This window comes from Myotis yumanensis, unplaced genomic scaffold (assembly GCF_028538775.1).
Source record: "Myotis yumanensis isolate MYYU_CA2020_CCGP unplaced genomic scaffold, mMyoYum1.0.hap1 SCAF_1, whole genome shotgun sequence".
Taxonomy (NCBI): domain Eukaryota; kingdom Metazoa; phylum Chordata; class Mammalia; order Chiroptera; family Vespertilionidae; genus Myotis; species Myotis yumanensis.
In genome coordinates this window covers 237,491,165-237,510,010 of record NW_027223752.1, presented here as the reverse complement: position 1 = coordinate 237,510,010, position 18,846 = coordinate 237,491,165, and the positions used below count along the sequence as shown (strand labels likewise).

General features: G+C 47.6%; 1 protein-coding gene across 1 annotated transcript; it reads right to left on the bottom strand.

Annotated features, from left to right (window-relative positions):
- Positions 1-628: 628 nt before the first annotated feature.
- S100P (S100 calcium binding protein P) lies at positions 629-3,130 on the bottom strand. The gene is made up of 2 exons (XM_070399040.1): positions 2,738-3,130; positions 629-775 (listed from the first exon to the last, which is right to left on the bottom strand). Exons 1-2 carry the CDS (start codon positions 3,128-3,130, stop codon positions 629-631), a joined length of 540 nt encoding a protein of 179 aa, XP_070255141.1.
- Between the last annotated feature and the right edge of the window lie 15,716 nt (positions 3,131-18,846).

Genomic DNA, 18,846 nt, shown 5'->3' with positions numbered 1-18,846 from the left:
GCCAGGGAGAGCAGGACGGCTTCCGGAGCGGGTGGTGCACAGGGGGCGGCGATGAGACACAGGGCACAGCCCGGGGTCTTCAGTGAGGTCCGGGCCAGCGCATCAGCACGCTCTGAACGAGAAACCCCGGGGCAGGGCCCAGCCGCAAGGGAGGCTGGGAGATGGAGCTGGACAACCTTCCAGGTGGTTCTGATGCCTCCTCCAGAGTGAGGGCCAATAGTCTAGAGCAGTGTTCTCAACCTTCTGGCCCTTTAACTACATTTCCTCATGTTGTGACCCAACAGTAAATTATTTTCGTTGCTACTTCATAACTTTAATGTTGCTACTGTGATGAATCGTCATGTAAATATATGCAGGATGGTCTTAGGCGACCCCTGTGAAAGGGTCGTGCGACCGCCAAAAGGGTCGCGACAGACAGGTTGAGAACCGCTGCTTTAAGGACAAAATCCGTTTCTCTGAGACCAGGATCAGTTCACAAGCGTTTTATTAGTCAATGGCCATCAGCTCACTCACCCCAGAGAAACCACTGCTGCCAAGAGCTTCCTGGCAGCCAGGCGCCCTCCCTTCTCCCCCAACGCCCCCCTCCCCTTCCCCCCCATGCTGTGGCCAGGAGCTGGGCAGCGGGGCATCAGCTGGCTCTCTCCTCCTGGAAGCGCTTGTGACAGGCCACCAGGAGCTCCGTCACCAGCAGGAGGAACTCCTGGAAGCTCACTGTGGCGTCCTCGTTGGTGTCCAGGCCCTTGAACACCTTCTCCATGGCGTCGTCCTTGTCCTCCTCGCTCTAGAGGAGAGAGGGGGCAGGTCAGCGAGGGGGTGCCCACAGGGGCCTCGGCCTCGGCCAAGCACCGCGCTGGGCGGAGGGAAGGAGACCACGCTGTGCCAGGCCCGCTGGGCGTGCAGACACCGCACCTGGGAGGGTTTACTCGGCTCTGGGGGGGTGGGGGGTGCCCAACGCATTTGAGGATTGTCTTTGTTTTTTCTGAAATATATTTTTATTGATTTCAGAGAGGAAGGGAGGGGAGAGGGAGATAGAAACATCATTGATGAGAGAGAATCATGGATCGGTGTCTCCTGCACGCCCCACACTGGGGATGGAGCCTGCACCCTGGGCAGGTGCCCTGACCCGGAATCGAACCGTGACCTCTTGGTTCATAGGTTGACGCTCAACCACGGAGCCACGCGGCCGGGCGAGGAGTTGCCTTAGGACAGTGGTTGGCAAACTGTGGCCCCTTGAGTGTGGCTCTTCCAGAAAATACCACGTGCAGGCACGGACGTACAGTGCAATTGAAACTTCGTGGTCACACTCAAGGGGCCAAAGAGCCGGGTGTGGCTCGCGAGCCACAGTTTGCCGACCACTGCCTTAGGATTGTGTAATGCACGGACCGTGAACTGCACCCACTCGCAGCTCTGTCCTTGGCACCACGAGCTCTGTGGGTGCTGCCTATGAAAACTCCCCACCTCATATCTACTGAACGCCATCCCGCACAGCCACCACGCTGGCCCCGTAGCTAGACCCCCAGTCCTCAATCCACGGGCGGGGAAGGTGTCACCCGTTACAGGTGAAGAAAGCAGGTCTGAGGCCCCGGGGAGAAGGGGACCTGGGGTTCCGCCCAGGCCTGGACAGAGTCCCTCACCCCCACCCCGGGCTTTCTTTCAGAGGGGGGTGAGGGTTCTGCCAGCCTGCTAGGGCAGGGCCACCACCACCACAGTGCAGATCCCACCAGCAGCAGCAGGGGGCGCAGGCGACCCGGCCCTGAACCCTTAAATTCTATGCAATCAAATCGTGCTGGTGTGGCTCAGCGGGTGGAGCGGTAGATTCCTAGTCCCAGGGTGGACTCCAGTGAAGGGATGTACCTCAGTTGCAGGTTTGAGCTGGCCTTGGTTGGGACGCCTGCGGGAGGCGACCAGTGGATGAGTCTCTCTCACATTGATGATTCTGTGTCACCCCCCACCCCCTTCCACTCTCTCTAAAAAGCAATGGCAAAAAATATCCTCAGGTGAGGATTAACACAACAAAGAATCAGAGTAGGCGCAGACCTTAGAGAGCAGGTAGGCAGGGGTGTGGGGAGGCAGAGGGGAAGGGGTGGGGGAGAGTAGAATGGTGCAGGGAGAGGGAAAGGGAAGGGCGGAGGGGAGGAGAGCAGGCAGTGCCCCTGGGGAGCCCCCCTGTGAGGCTCCAGGCCAGTGGCTGTGGGCAGGCAGGGGCCCGGATGGAACCTCCTCCTGTGTGTATTCCTGTCGGTCTCAGGAACACCAGGCAACGGGACCTGGGAACAGGGAAGACGAGCGAGCAGAGGGTGGGCCGGGATGCTGGTGGCCGGCAACTTGCAGAGGGACAGTTCGGAAGGATGGCCCTGGATTCGGCCCCTGCGCCCCCACCCCCATCCCAGCCCCCGCCATGGGCCTGCAGAGGGAGCATCCTGGTCACAGTGCATGGGCGCCCCAAATCGGTCAAGACCGCCCAGGCCACGGCCCCTCCCGCCGAGGAGCTGCGAGTCCATGGCCCTGGGGCAGGGGGGCGTCTCTCCGCCTCCATGGGTCTGGACAGTTTCTGCCCCTTCTGCCTTCCATGCCCTCCTTCCTCCTTCCTCCACAGCCCCCATCCCCTGCATCCAGCCAGCCGGCCCTGCCCCAGGGGAGCCTCCTGCCCCCGGGGAGCCCTCTCCCCTCCCCCCAGAGCCTTCTGCCCCCGGGGAGCCTCCTGCCCCTGGGGAGCCCCCTGCCCGCCCTGACTCACCTCCAGGAAGCCCGGGAGCTCCTTCTCCAGCAGCACCCTCAGCTCCTCCTTGCTCAGGCTCCGCCCGAAGCTGTGCGTCCCTGTGTAGCGGGCAAACACGTGGATGATCATGACGATGGCGGCCTTTAGGTTAGCCTCGGGTGCCTCAGCCTCGGGTGCCTCAGCCACGGGTGCCTCAGCCACGGGTGCCTCAGCCTCGGGTGCCTCAGCCACGGGTGCCTCAGCCACGGGTGCCTCAGCCTCCGGTGCCTCAGCCTCCGGTGCCTCAGCCTTGGGTGCCTCAGCCACGGGTGCCTCAGCCTCGGGTGCCTCAGCCATGGGTGCCTCAGCCACGGCTGCCTCAGCCACAGCTGCCTCAGCTACAAGTGCCTCAGGCATAGGTCCCTGACCCATGGATGCCTGAGTTATGGGTTTCTCCAGGCTGCTGCAGTGTCTGGGGAATGGCCCATCGAGGCCCCTGGTGCCTTTTATAAAAGGACCCGGCTCCATACTGATGTGGAGGGTGGGACAGGCAGGGCTGGACCACTCTGCACACCCTGCCCTCCCCTTTGGGCATCACTCTGATGAAATGTGTTGTTGGGACATCCTGTGGCCCTGGGCTGGACCCTCCCCCAGCCGGCAGGGCCAGGCCCCTCGTGCGCGGCTTGTAGTGCATTTCCCGTGGGTGTCCCCCACCCCGGGGGCAGGTGTGGCTGCTGAGTGAGGAATGGGTGAAGGCCTGGCCTTTGGCCCTGTCCCTGTGGTGTCAGGCGGGCTTGGGGGAGACACTGTCTGAGGGAGGGATGTCGGGCCCAGTGAGGGGCTGGTGGTCGGCTTGTCTTCAGACCCCCTGGGTCATCAGCGGGCAGCTCACCTCAGCTCCCCCAGCTCCTGCTGCATCATCTCGTGGCCTCTTCCCCCGGCGTGACTCAGGACGCCAGGCACGCTGTTTGCGGGCTGACCACTCCAGCACGCCCGCCCTTACCCCACTGCATCTGCGATGACCGACGTCCAAACAAGACCCCGCTGGAGGCTCTGGGAGGACATCCCTGGGGACACGGGTCAGCCGATGCACCAAGGCCGCGCTCCGTCACACCACGAGCTGCCTGACTGCACGCCCTGACCCCGGGGAAGCTCACACCGGCGTCACCGGGATTCCTGCTCCTGTCTCCGTGCTCTGGGACACCGTCTGGAACCTGGGATCAGGTTCGAGGAAATGGTGGTGATAAGCATTACCCCTCGGAGGTGGAGAGAGCACTGAGAGGTGGGGAAGGTGCTGGGAGGGCGGTGGGCAGGTAGGCAGACAGGAGCAGAGCAGGGACAATAGGTGAGGTACACGGGTGTGCGGGGTGCTGGGTGCCTAGCAACGGGCAGAACTGGGAAAACAAGGACGTGCCCCCAGGATAGCCTTTCCTCCCCGCATGGCGCTGGTCAGGCGGGGGAGACCCCTGACCTTCCTCCCTAAGATAACATCTGGGCCTCAGTTGCTTTTCCGCTCCAGGCGCAGAAAAGCAGCCAAACCTGACTAGTGACGCCTTGGCTGCCTCAGGACTAGCCGCATTGATGAACTGAGGCGGAGCGTGGAGTGTCAGGCCCGCAGGACTCAGCACTATTTCATATATATATTTTGTTGACTCTCTATATATATTTCGTTACTAATATATATTTTTTATTGATCTCAGAGTGGAAAGGAGAGGCAGAGAGATAGAAACATCAATGATGAGAGAGAATCAATGATCGGCTGCCTCCATCACAGGCATGTGCCTGACTGGGAATGGAACTGTTTGACCTCCTGGTTCATAGTCCAAGCTCAACCACTGAGCCACACCGGCCGGGCCAGCACTATTTCCATTCCTCTCCTCCTCTGTGTCCCAGCTGCCAGCTCTTTCCAGGTGCTCTAAGGGTCAGCTGTGCCTGGACATTGAGAAACAAGCAAACAGTGACATGGGAGGGTCATGCTAGAGTCCGGTGGGAGCCGTGAGGAGCAGCAAACCCGCCAGGGAGAGCAGGACGGCTTCTGGAGCGGGTGGTGCACAGGGGGCGGCGATGAGACACAGGGCACAGCCTGGGGTCTTCAGTGAGGTCCGGGCCAGCACAACAGCACGCTCTGAATGAGAAACCCCGGGGCAGGGCCCAGCCGCAAGGGAGGCTGGGAGATGGAGCTGGACAACCTTCCAGGTGGTTCTGATGCCTCCTCCAGAGTGAGAACCAAGAGTCTAGACCAGTGGTTCTCAACCTTCTGGCCCTTTAACTACATTTCCTCATGTTGTGACCCAACCATAAAATTATTTTCGTTGCTACTTCATTACTGTAATGTTGCTACTGTGATGAATCGTCATGTAAATATCTGATATGCAGGATGGTCTTAGGCGACCCCTGTGAACGGGTCGTTCGACCGCCACAGGGGTCGTGACCCACAGGTTGAGAACCGCTGGTCCAGACGAAGGGTGGGCATTCTCTCCCCAGAGAATTTAACTGTGAACGACAGTGCAGTGAGAAGTTCATGTCAGATTCCAAAGGGACCTGTGTCCCTCTGACTGGGGCACAGATGCCAAGCCATGGCACTGGGCAGCCGGATTCCTGCAGTGTTTCCTACTGTCCTGCGGCCGGGTCAACAGGCTGGAAAATTAGCTTTCCTGTCCTTAATTTTTGTGTGGAGTGATTTTTTTCCCAAAACATTTCGATTAAGTTTAATTTGCATTTTAAACAGAAGACAGCCTGGAATAACTGAAATAGAAGAATAAAGACAAAAAACTGTCGTCAGGTTTGAAAAATTATTCCGAGTGCCTGGGGTTGGGAATACACACGGAGAGCCTGCAGGCTAGGACTCGAGCAGTGGGAGAAGCCCATTCAACTCCCTCTCATTTCGCTACTGAAACTTGACAAGTCCGTGTGTTCATCTTCATAATGCTCAGGTGTGCGCTGTGATGCTAAAACCCACGTAGACCGTGGGCTAGTTAACTTGTGCAGACAAGTGAAAAGAAGACCAAACAAAATCAACCGGATGGTATATGATTGGACGTGGCTTTAGAAATCAGCTTCCAAACAGTCGTCTGCTCTCAGTTTGAAGGGCTCAGTAGCCTCTCTTCAGCTATCGCTAGACAGAGCTGTGGTCGATGTTGAATGTAAAGGGCTCGGACGTACCTTTTTATTTTTTAAATATATTTCATTGATTTTACAGAGAGGAAGGGAGAGGGGTAGAGAGTGAGAAATATCGATGAGAGGGGAACATGGATCAGCTGCCTCCTGCACACCACCTACTGGGGATTGAGCCTGCAACCTAGGTACATGCCCTTGACCAGAATTGAACCCGGATGCTTCAGTCCGCAGGCCGATGCTCTATCCCAGGGGTCCTCAAAGTATGGCCCGCAGGCCACATGCGGTCCACCGAAAACATTTATCTGGCCCGCCACTGCCTGTTGCTTAGCAGCCAACTTGTCCGGGCCCGCAGCAGGCATGTGTGGAATGTGCGCCGCACTCTCCGACTCCCCTCCTTCTCTCTGTCTCTGGACTCCTCCTCTCAGTCTCGGGTGTGATCGGACCAGTCACGAGCTTGCCTGTGCAGAGCCTGCTGCTGCCTGAGGACTGAGGTAAGAACAAGTTAGGATTTATTTGTTTTTACAGGGGTGGGCAAACTTTTTGATTCGAGGGCCACAGTGGGTTCTTAAACTGGACCGGAGGGCCAAAACAAAAGCATGGATGGAGTGTTTGTGTGAACTAATATAAATTCAAAGTAAACATCATTACATAAAAGGGTACGGTCTTTTTTTTTTTTTTTTAGTTTTATTCATTTCAAACGGGCTGGAACTGGCCCGCGGGCTGTAGTTTGCCCACGGCTGAGTTAGGAGGTCTATTTGTTTTTTTAATTTGAAGTTAGCAGGGCCTTTTTCTTTTTGAAGTTAGGAGAGCCATTTTTTTTTTTTTTTAAGTTTTGCTTTTTTACTTCAAAATAAGGTATGTGCAGTGTGCATAGGAATTTGCTCATAGTTTTTTTTTTTAACTATAGTCCGGCCCTCCAACGGTCTGAGGGACAGTGAACTGGCCCCCTGTTTAAAAAGTCTGAGGACCCCTGCTTTATCCACTGAGCCAAACCGGTTAGGGCTGATGTACCTTTTAAAAAATTAAATGTATTGGGGTAACATTAGGTAATAAAATTATATGGGTTTCAGGGGTACAATTCTATGTCAGCTGTACTGGATATTGTATTGTGTGTTCACCACCCCAAGCCAATTCTCCTTCCATCACCATCTATCCCCCCTCTTACCTCTCTCAGCTCCCCGTTGATACTCACCATTCTGTTGTTTGTGTCTATGAGGTGTTTTTTCTTTCTTTTTTGCTTAATCCCTTCACCCTTTTCACCCAGCCCACGCGCCCCCCTCTGACAGCTGTCAGTTTGATCTCTATCTATGAGTCTGTTTCTATTTTGTTGTTGTTGTTAAACCTCCCCTGAGGATATTTTTCCATTGACTTTAATTTAGAGAGAGTGGGAGGGAGGGGAGAGAGACACAGAGAGAGAAACATTGATGTGAGAGAGACACATTGATGGGTTGCCTCCTGAATGCACCCCTACCGGGGTGGGGATAGAACCTGAAGCCCAGGTACATGCCCTTGACTGGGAATCGAACCCGTAACCCTTTGGTGTGTGGGGTTACATTCTAACCACTGACCTACACTGCCCAGGGCTCTATCAAAAAAAATCCTCCCCTGAGGATATGTTCATTGACTTTAGAGGAGAAGTGGTGGTGGGGGCGGGGAGAGGGAGAAACACTGAGGTGAGAGAGAAACGCTGATCACTCCAACTGGGATCCAACCTTAAGACTTTGGTGTGTGGGACGACGCTCCAATGGAGCCACCCAGCCACGGCGGTCTGTTTCGATTTTGTTCATTGGTTTATTTTGTTCACTAGAGTCCACAGGAGTGAGATCATGTGACACCTGTCTTTCTCCGTCTGGCTTACTTACCATAATGCCCTCCAGGCCCATCCGTGCTGTCACAGAGATTTCCTTCTGTTTTAGGGCCGGTGGTGTTCCACTGTGCAGACGTCCCACAGATCCTTATCCACTCCTCTGTGATGGGCCTCGGGGCTGCTCCCACATCTTGGCTATTGTACATACGCTGCAATGAACACAGGGGGTGCATATCCTTTTGAACTCACGTTGTGGGTTCCTGCAGGGACAGTTTTCCCAGAGTGGGATCGGTGGATCAGAAGGCAGTTCCATTTTCAACTTTTTGTGGAGACGCCATACAGTGGCCGCACCGTCTGCATTCCCACCAGCAGACACCAGGGTCCCGTTCCCTTTTCTCCGTGTCCTCACCAGCACTGTTGTTCGTTGAGCGACTGATGGTAGCCATTCTGACAGGTGAGAGGGATCCCTCATTGTAGTGTTAACTGGCAGTTCTTTGATGAGGAGAGATGTTGAGCGTTTATCACGTGGCTTATGGCCGCTTTAGGTAGCATTTCATTGCATCATGATAACCTTACAGTGATCACAGGTCTTACTGCTTGTGTACCTCCTCCTTACCTTCTCCTTATTGGAATTGCAGATATTGTACTTAAGGGCAACTTGTATACAATTCCTTGTACTCACTGCAACTTGTCTAACTGTGTGTCTAGATACAACCTTGTTGATGAGGTGGTTGCATTACATCAGCCTTCCTTTGTCATGCCCCAGTTAATGTTACCGGGCCTTGGTACAGGGATACAGGCTCCCAGGTATTAAGGGAACTGAATGGTTTGCTAAGTCGCCCTAAGAGGTTCATCGGGGTGCTTACTGCTGGCCTCGAGGCTCTATTCTCCCTCATTGCTGCTGCCACTACTGCAGCCATAGCTTTAACCCAGGAAATACACACAGCTCATTTTGTGGATGGCCTCGCGAGTTTCGGATGCGTCAGGAGCTCAGGAGCTCATAGATAAGAAAATAGCACAAAGGCTCAATGCACTAGAAGAAGCTGTGCTCCTTATAGGAGATCAAATGCACAGCTGGAAAGTGCATTCTACCCTTTCGGTGTCATGCTGAGTTTGATTGGATCTGTGTCACCCCCAAGATATATAATGGTACTATGTGGCATTGGGATCGAGTTCGCAACCACCTGTTAGGAGTTTGGGATCAGACTAACTTTACTTTAGACATCAGTAGATTACATGGAGAGATTCAAGCTATTAAAGATGCAGGTTCTGCTCTGTTGCCTCCTAGCGAAGTAGCACAGAATATTTGTAATGAAATTCAAAGCCTCATGTCCTTTCATGGATTACAGTCTTTTATTTGGTCTCTATTAATTGTTGCTATCCTTGCTCTCATTATTCTCTGTTTACTTCCAGTCTGCCTCCGAACCATCGGTTCCAGTATCCGATCCCTACAAATAGGACTACATGAACTTCGCCTAAAAAACAAGGAAGGGGGATCTGTTGGAGTCCGGTGTAAGCTGGGACGGTCCTTGCACCTGAAGGGGCTAGCGAGGCTGGGACCATTACCCACACAGTTTTCCCAGACTTGTTTGGATGGCGGTTATCAGTAGAATGAGAGCAACCTTTGTAGAATGAGAACAGCCTTTCCTGGCTTATCAAGAAGTCTGTAACTATTTACTGAGATTTGCTGTACCGAGAATTGGTCCTTCTGCTCTGTCTCTCCCTTAGAGATGAAGAGGAATAAACAATACATTCCTCTTGACAGACCTCCTATTCAGTGTGTTGTGTATAAATAGGATTGTGTGGCTAATAAAGTTACTTCAGTTCTTTGAGAACTGGGGTCCTCCCGACCCGGCTTTCCTGTCTTTCTTTCTTTTCTCAATTCCCACCTCCCTACCTCAGCCCGGCTCAACCTGTCAGACTGACCCTGACAAACTGGCGCCCGAACAGGGACTGAGTAGGGAAGCAGATAGTGAGGAACTCCTCCGGAGAAAGAGTGCACTCGTTGAGGTAAGGGAGGAGCAATATTTGGTAATCGGGAGTAAAGCATGGGGCAATTAGAATCTAGAGAAAATGCCCTTTGTGGGCAAATGTTAAAGTTTATACTCAACAGTAAAGGAACTAAGGTTAATGACAAGGAAGTAGAAAATTTTTAAAAATTCATTCAAGAGGTCTGCCCTTGGTTTCCTGAGGAAGGAACCGTTAACTTAGACATGTGGCAGAAAGTTGGAGAACAAATCCGCAATCATTATAAAGCCCTTGGGCCAAGTAAGACCCCGATTGATGCATTTTCCTTATGGAATTTAATACGGGGTTGTTTAGATCCCAGGCATGACCATAATCAATCATCTCTTAAGCCAGAAGAAAAGGAGAAGCAGTGTGATAGCACAAAACAGGGGTCAAAAAAAGACAGTATATTAAAAAGAAATAACGTAACTTTTAAAGATAATTTAACTCCTCAAGATGAGGAGGATTTTGAGGAAGCTGCTGCTCTCTGTCATGATGATAATACAGGTATTGTTCAGGCAAAAGAGGAGGAAGAATGTTTTTCTGCTGCAACTGAAGAGGGCAGTGATATAGAGGATGTGTTAGAACGCTTTTTAGAAACATTAAAGCTTCTTGGCAAGAAAAAGAGAAGCCGCAGGGGCCGTTCCCGCCACTCTCCTCTGCCTTGTGCGGCACCAGTTCCAAGGAAAAGTCAAACACACAAGTGTTTTACTTGTGGAGGAACAGGACACATGGCAAAACAGTGTCCTTCTACTAAAGGGATTAATGAAGGAAATGGCAGAGGTCCCAAACAACCTGGACTATGCCCTTGTGGACGAAAGGGGCCGCATGCTGACCTGACAAGCTCAGGAGAGGCCTGCATGGCAGTTTTGCAGACTCGGAGACCTAAAGTAACCACAAAGGATGGTCTGAAATTAAACCTTAACTAAAAGCAGTTATGGTGGGCAGTTACAATCCTAAGCCGATATCTTCACTGATAAGGTCAACCTTTACTGTAACTGAGCCTATCTGTCTTTTTGCATCTAAGATAACATATCCTTGGGATGTCTGGGTAACTTGTGACTCCCCTTTTTATGAAGCCCCTGGGGCACAACCAGGTGTGCTGGGTCCCAGGACAGATACCACAAATCCCTTCATCATCATGTTAATTGTTCCTGCACCCATCTAAGTATGTGTCCATCATTTTACTTTTTATCCTATCACAGAGGTTTCCCCGCTTCGCTTAATCCCACCTCCTTAAATCTCTCACCAATGAATTTCATGTATAAATACGGATGTAACCCTGCCATTCTCCGGAGCACTATCTCAATTAGTTGAGGTTCTGCTTCCCGGCATATGTCGACAGTTTGGCTCAAATAAACTCACAAAAATTCTTTACAGGTTTCAATGGTTTTTTTTTACATTGACACCCTAAATGTAAAAAAGGAAAACATTGGGCAAATGAGTGTAAATCTTAGACAGATATCCAGGGAAATTTTTTGGCTCAACACCAGTCGGGAAATTACCAAAAGGGGCCAGCCCAGCCATGGCAAATAACAGGGGCATTGTCTATTTACCCTCCTGTCCCTGTGCTGTCTCAAGGCCAGCAGGCTACACAGCACCCAGCCCGCCCCAGAGAGCAAAATAGATACAAGAGCTATTCCGAGCAACCCTCAGAAGTGCTGGGCTGGACCTTGGATCCATAGGAATAAGACATTCTGTCTGCCCTGGGTGCTGCCCTTGCCTACTGAAATAAACAAAATATCATTAGATTTAAAACCTCCCACATAAAAAAGAAATGATGATTTCCTTGCATCTCTGATACAGCTTCAGCAAATGCCACCAGATCTGAAATTTAAAAATACATCTGGGATTTCTGTACACGTGTAAAGAGAAAACTAGCTTGGAACTAAGGCGTGCATTGTCCAATTTTGGACATCTAGATGGAGTTCTGAGCTGAAATCTCTTTACAAATGTACAAAATAAAACCCAAGACTGATTATTTCCTAAGAAAAATAGAAAATTTAAGCCAAAGGAAAAAAAGATGCTGGCTAGATTCTAGCAGCAGGATTGGCATTTCCATAATAAAGAACAGTTTTTAAATACTGATAAAGGATATTAAAAAGTTAACTTCAAGGCCAAAAAGGAAATTCAGTAAAATTGTCTCTGTTACAAAAATTTGCTAAAGAATATGCCTTAAAATAATAAATTAGATTTCAATCTCAAGAATTATTGAAATATATTAATTATAAATCTAAGTAGCCCAGGTAAAAGACGGCTATGCCCTTTAATTGAGGCTGGCTTCCCAAAGCAATTTCTAATAGAGGAAGGGCTAGCCTCCCTTCCCCCAACAGAGCAGGTAGGCCAAAAGTTTCCTGCCAGTGACAACTTTTAAAAAGAGGCTTGCTTCTCAGTTTCCCATCCTTAGTAGAAAGAATGGAACTAATTTGCATTTTAATGGTTACCTGTTTTCAGTTAATGGCACCCCGAGGATTAGGAGTTAGCTAAATTGAATTAGATATTCTGAAATAACAAAATGCTAAAATACTAATCTAAATTTCCCTCATGAAAAATCTAGAGGATAGAATTAAATCTATTGATTATGTCTTGTATTTTTGAAGTGTATTCTGAAAAATGTTACTGATTAAGAAATGCTAAATATTTAACTTGCCAGCTAAGAGTTTAAAGTTCTGGTTAAATAAATTGGTTGAAATCATATAATTATAGTAAAATTTCAACATTTGTCTAATTGAAAAAAGAGGATAAATTCTATAATCCCAACCAAAATTTTTATATACAAAGATCAGTTTTAATTTAATTGATATCTCTTAATAATTATAAAAGGTATATAATCTTTAAATTATATATACCCATATATATTTTATAGTCTTTTAAGTTAGATTTCAAAACTATAATCAAGGAATCACTTTAGGACATTTCATGGGCCCTGAAATGTTTTCAAAAGTATATTCTCTCTTCTTAAAGGATTTTTTAATAAAGCCAATTTAATATACTTGAAATCACATAGAAAGCTTTATCAAATAAATATTAATAAATATATATTTTAAGTCTTTGCCTCTAAGAAAGGGCAAAACAAGTTATCTTACTTAATATTTCTTAAAATACAGCAGTAGAATTTTAAGATATAATTTAAAATAACAAAAGCTCATTAATAACTTTTAATATTTGACTACAGCATATTATACATTTATTGCAAACAAGCTTACAAACTAATTGTTTGGCAGCAATTTAATAAGAATATGAAAGGATTTTATCCCTTCCACTGTGTGGAAGGCCCCCTGGGAAGGCACTTAAGCATTCTATATTGACCTCTCTTGCCCTTTTTGCCAAGGGGGTCCCTCTTCCAATTGCCTACAACTGTTGCCTAAGCTCTCTGTTCACACTGAGGTTAAAGCCTCATGGTGGCTGGTACCATAGTCTGTCTCTCGCCCAATGGCGTAAGCTGAGCCCTCTCTAGAGAAGAAACCTGGGTTCCCCATGATCAATGCAGGGGCCCCGCCAGCTGGCAAGGGGATCCAAAGGCAGTTACTGGGCATGGAGGCCACAGGGTCATACGGTACCAAGGAGACAGAACTAAACCTCACATCACCCTGCTTGGCCCCGGAGGATGGCTGGTTAGTCAATGACGGGTAAGACCCCTCAGAGAGGGCCAACCTAAGACAGGCACAGTCGCAGGGGGCCTCAGGGGAGAACTTGGGGGTCAACAGAGGTGGGGCACAGATCCACACCCCCCCAATTGTGCAGGGGCTTGAACACTCGCTCCTTCTGAGAGAGGTCTCCTGTCCCCATGGCTGCTGCGCTTCCCATGCCCAGCTCAAATCGGGACCCAGATAACAGAAAGAGACTTAGCCCAGCCGAGATCGATACCCAGATAACAGAGACTTAGCTAACAGCAACTACCCTATATCTAAATCCAGCTTAACTCCATGAAAGCTCAGGTCCTTCTCAAGGATACAAAATAATCCTTTCCATTAATATTTACAGTATAAACTAAGATTGTTATTAGAGTATTAAATTTGACAGTAAAATAATAGTCAAAATTTCAGATTAATTAAAACTAGCTCAAGAAGTACTAACCAAAATTTTCATTTCATAGAGAAATTGTTTAACATACTATAAACCTAAAGCAGTCATATTTTTATACAAAAAATTAAAATCGATAGAGAAGCAAGATGGCGGCGATATAGGCAGACGCGTCCCAGGTCTTGTCCCGGAGCAAACGGAGTAAGCAGCTGAAACTAATAACACCCACCCCGAATTGGCAAATTTACTCAGCTGCTGAGACGGTTTGCAGCCGGGAAGGGCAGACCTCCCCTGGAAAGGTTAAAAACCAGGGATATGGGCAGGAAAGTTTGCCAGACCTGAGCCCAGAGGGTCCGAGGGAGACCGCATGGCAGACAGCCGCGTCTCTTGGGACAGACACAGACCCTGACCAGGGTAAGGAGTTCCGCGGGTTTGCTGGCGCCAGGAGATTTGAGATTTGGATTTTGTGATTGCAGAGAACTGAGACTAAAGGGGGAATCCTGAGGAACTGATCAGACCATGCAGTGCCCATAAGAGAGGAGCGTTTCCCAGACCATGCAGTGCTGGTAAGAGAGGAGCGTTTCCCAGACCGGTAAGAGAGGACCGTTTCCGCGGCCGGCTGGCGTTTGTCTGTTTCTTTGTTTTCACTGAACCCTGCTCATAGGACAGTTCGGATACAGACACTCACCTGTGCTGAAGAGAGGGTGAAGGTGCAGACGAGGGGAATCTGGGGAGAGGCTGAGGAAAGAGGGGGAGCCGGAGGAGGTGGCAGCGAATTGAGTGCTGAGACCCCCCTGGGCCCAGGACTGGGGCAGCCATTCCTCCAGAGGGTGGAATTCCTCCCCCCAGCCCCCCAGGCAAGGAGCACAGCCACACCCAGATTCCACCCTGTATGAGATAAAGGATTAAAACAAGCTGATTAGTCCCTGGGAGTTACCAGGGTCTGGCCTATAGAGGGATTTTCAGTCCCACCAACAACACAGAGCAGGGTAAGGATTAAAAAAGGATAGAGAAGCTGTATAGCCTCAGAGGCCAACCCAAAAACACTGCCACCCAGAGGCTGAGCCACAAACTGACTCTTAGGGGAATACAAATTAAGGCAGACTGGATCACAAATACGGCCTGCTTTAAAATCAGGACTGTGATTTACAACACGGAGGAACAGTGTAATGCAGGCAAATTCAACACTCTCCTAAATACCTGGCAGGACTAAGGCGAACCAGGCTGAAGAGTAGAAGAACCGAAAGACCATCACTACTGCAAATTTTTTCTTTTTCTTTTTCTTTTTAATTTTTTCACCTTTTTACTAAGAAACCAATTTTTTTTTCTCTTTTTCTTCTTTTTCCATCACCTGATTTTACCCTTTCAATTACCACATTTTTATTTTTAACCAGTATTATTACTGCTACCATTTTACCATTTTTTAAAGTGCCATTTTATTTTCTCTTTATTTTCTTTTGGGATTAGTGTTCTCCATTCTATTTTCATCGTTCCTTTAGCATTAATTTTCCCTATCTCAATTCCACCTCTTTGCTAAAACCCTCTTCCTTACTTTTCCCCTTTTGGTGTCCTGTTTCTCTTACCCTCTTCCTGCTCCAGACTTTCCCAATTCCCTCTTTTTACCCCCTGTCTAATTCCACCCTACTTATATATCCTATTTCCAATCTACTGCTCTAAATCCTTATACACCTATTCTTTATCCTTCTTCACTTTCCAAACATTTTTTTCTCTCTTATCTTTCTATTGTTTTCTTGATTGTTGAATATATTGGGCTTTTTTTTTTTTTTTATTTGTTTGTTTGTTTTGTTTTGTGTTTTTTCTTCTTTTTTAGGACTGGTTGTGAGGTTGTTTTTCTTTTTCTTTTTCTTTTTCTTTTTTTTTTTTTCTGCTGGTTTTTCCCTTCCCTCCCCCACCCCACCCCGGTTATTTTTGTGCTTCTGTTTTCCCTTACCCCTCTGGATATTATTGGTGGTTTGTAGTTTGCATTCATCTCCAGGGATCTGTTGCTGGAATTTGTTGAGATTAGTGGCAGTTCTATTGGAGTTTGCTCCTCATACCAATAGTCTCTTCCCCGCTTCTACTTCATTCTCTTTTTTCGCTCTCTTTTTTTCCCCCCTCTTTTTTCCCAATTCTATTTTTGCACTCCTTTTTTGTTTGTTTTTTTCTTATTTTTCTTTTCTGTTCTCTCTTTTATCTTCTTCTCTTCTTTCTCCCTTATCCCCTAATTCTCTTAATTCGGGTGGTCACCTTTATTTGGGGTTATTAATATTGTGAATATACTTGTGTTCAGTGCCTGGTACGTTGTGCCTTGCTCTGTTGTATTTTGTGCCTTTAAATCAATGCAGCAGATCCAAGCAACAGCAGCCCCCTGATCACCGCAGCCTCCTGATCACCACAGCCTCCTGATCACCACACCCTCTGTCTGTGGAACAGCAGCTGTACGTGAAGCCTCCCCCCACCAGCCAGAAGAGCCAACACAGCTGTGAACAACACCCACCAGAGGAGCTGCTGCCAACTGGAAAGCAGCTGCTACCGCAACCGTCTGAGCAGCAACCACAACCCAAGGAGCCCCTGCCACCCAGGGAGCAGCCACTGAACATCTCAACATCTACATATGTCAGTGAGATCAAACATGGGTAGGCAAAGAAACCCCCAAAGGAAAGAAAAGGAGGACTCGCCAGAAAAGCAGCTAAGTGAGACAGAGATATGCAACATGACGGAAAAAGAATTCAGAATAAGGTTCCTAGAGTACATGCACCAGATGTTCAAGAAGCAAGAAGAAACAGATGAAAAACTCAACTACTTATGCAAGAAGCTAGAAGAAACAGATGAAAAAATCAACAACTTAAGTAAGTCCCAAGAAGAAATGAAGAGTGACATAGCTTCAATAAAAAACTCCATTGAAAGTATCAACAGTAGACTGGGAGAAGCGGAGGACCGAATTAGTGAATTAGAAGACAAGGAAGCAAAACACACTCAAACTGTACGGCAAATGGAGAAAAAAATTAAAAGACAGGAGGAGAGTCTAAGGGAGCTTTGGGACAACATGAAACAAAACAACATACGAATAATAGGGGTGCCAGAACAACAGAAAGATGAACATGGATTAGAAAACCTATTCGAAGAAATAATATCAGAAAACTTCCCTGAGGTGGGGAAGAAAAAAGTCACACAAGCCCAGAGAGTCCCAAACAAGGTGAACCCGAAAAGACCCACACCAAGACACATCATAATTACCATGGCAAATGTTCAGGATAAAGAGAGAATCTTACAGGCTGCAAGAGAGAGACGGAAAGTAACATACAAGGGATCTCCCATTAGATTATCAAATGATTTCTCAACAGAAACACATCAGGCCAGAAAAGAATGGACGGAAATCTACAAAGTGATGCAAAGCAAAGGACTGAATCCAAGAATACTCTATCCAGCAAGGCTATCATTCAAAATTGAAGGGGAAATAAGAAGCTTCACAGACAAAAAAGGGCTAAGGGAGTTTATCACCACCAAGCCAGCCATGCAAGAAATGCTAAAGGGACTGGTATAAAAAGAAGAAATATCAAGCTCAGAAAGAAAACAGCCACACACACACACACACACAAAGAAATGGCTACAAACAAATACCTTTCAATAATAACTTTAAATGTAAATGGACTAAATGCTCCAACCAAAAGACATCGAGTGGCTGAATGGATAAAAAAACATGACCCATACATCTGCTGTCTACAAGAGACCCACCTCATTAGAAGGGACTCACACAGACTGAAAGTGAAGGGATGGAAAAATATCTTTCACGCAAATGGAAAGGAAAAGAAAGCTGGGGTAGCAATACTTATATCTGACAAAATACATCTCAAAGTGAAGGCCATAACCAGAGATAAGGAAGGCCACTTCATAATACTAAAGGGATCAATACAACAAGAAGATATAACCCTGGTAAACATATATGCACCCAATGCAGGAGCACCCACATACATAAGAAAACTTCTGGAAGATATCAGGGGAGAGATCGACAACAATACAATCATAGTAGGGGACTTTAATACACCACTGACATCACTGGATAAATCCGCTAGACAAAAACTCAGCAAAGAAACAGCAATCCTAAATGACTCACTAGATCAGATGGACTTAATTGACATCTTCAGAACACTTCACCCCACAGCTGCGGAATATACATTCCTCTCAGGTGCTCATGGGACATATTCAAAAATAGACCACATATTGGGTCACAAGGAAAGTCTCCACAAATTCAAGAAGATTGAAATCATAAAAAGCTTCTTCGCAGACCACGATGGTATAATGTTAGAAATAAACTACAATAAAAACAACCCAAAATACTCAAACACTTGGAAGCTGAATAGCATGTTATTAAATATTGATTGGGTTACCGATGACATCAAAGAAGAAATTAAAAACATCCTGGACACTAATGACAATGAAAACACAACAATCCAAAACCTCTGGGACACAATGAAAGCAGTCCTGAGAGGAAAGTTTATAGCTCTACAGGCCTATCTCAAAAAACAAGAAAAAATGGTAGTCAATCATCTAACTCTACAACTCAAAGAATTAGAAAGAGAGCAACAAGAAAACCCCAGAGTGAGCAGAAGGAAGGAGATAATAAAGATTAGAGCAGAAATCAATGAAATAGAGACCAAAAAAACAATACAGAAAATCAATGAAACCAAGAGCTGGTTCTTTGAAAGGATAAACAAGATTGACAAACCCCTAGCCAGGCTCACCAAGAAGCAAAGAGAGAGGTCCCAAATAAACCAAATCAGAAATGATAGAGGCGAAATAACAACAGACCCCACAGAAATACAAATGATTGTTAAACAATACTACGGGCAACTCTACTCCAACAAACTAGACAACCTGGAGGAAATGGACAAATTCCTAGAAAAATACAACATTCCAAAACTCAATCAGGAAGAATCTAAAAACCTCAATAGGCCAATAACTATGGAAGAAATTGAAGCAGTCATCAGAAAGCTTCCAGCAAACAAAAGCCCAGGGCCAGACGGCTTCACAGGGGAGTTCTACCAAACATTCAAGGAAGAACTAAAACCTACCCTCCTCAGACTACTACAAAAAATTCAAGAGGAAGGAACACTTCCAAGCTCATTCTATGAAGCCAGCATCACCCTAATACCAAAACCAGGTAAAGACATCACAATGAAAGAGAATTACAGGC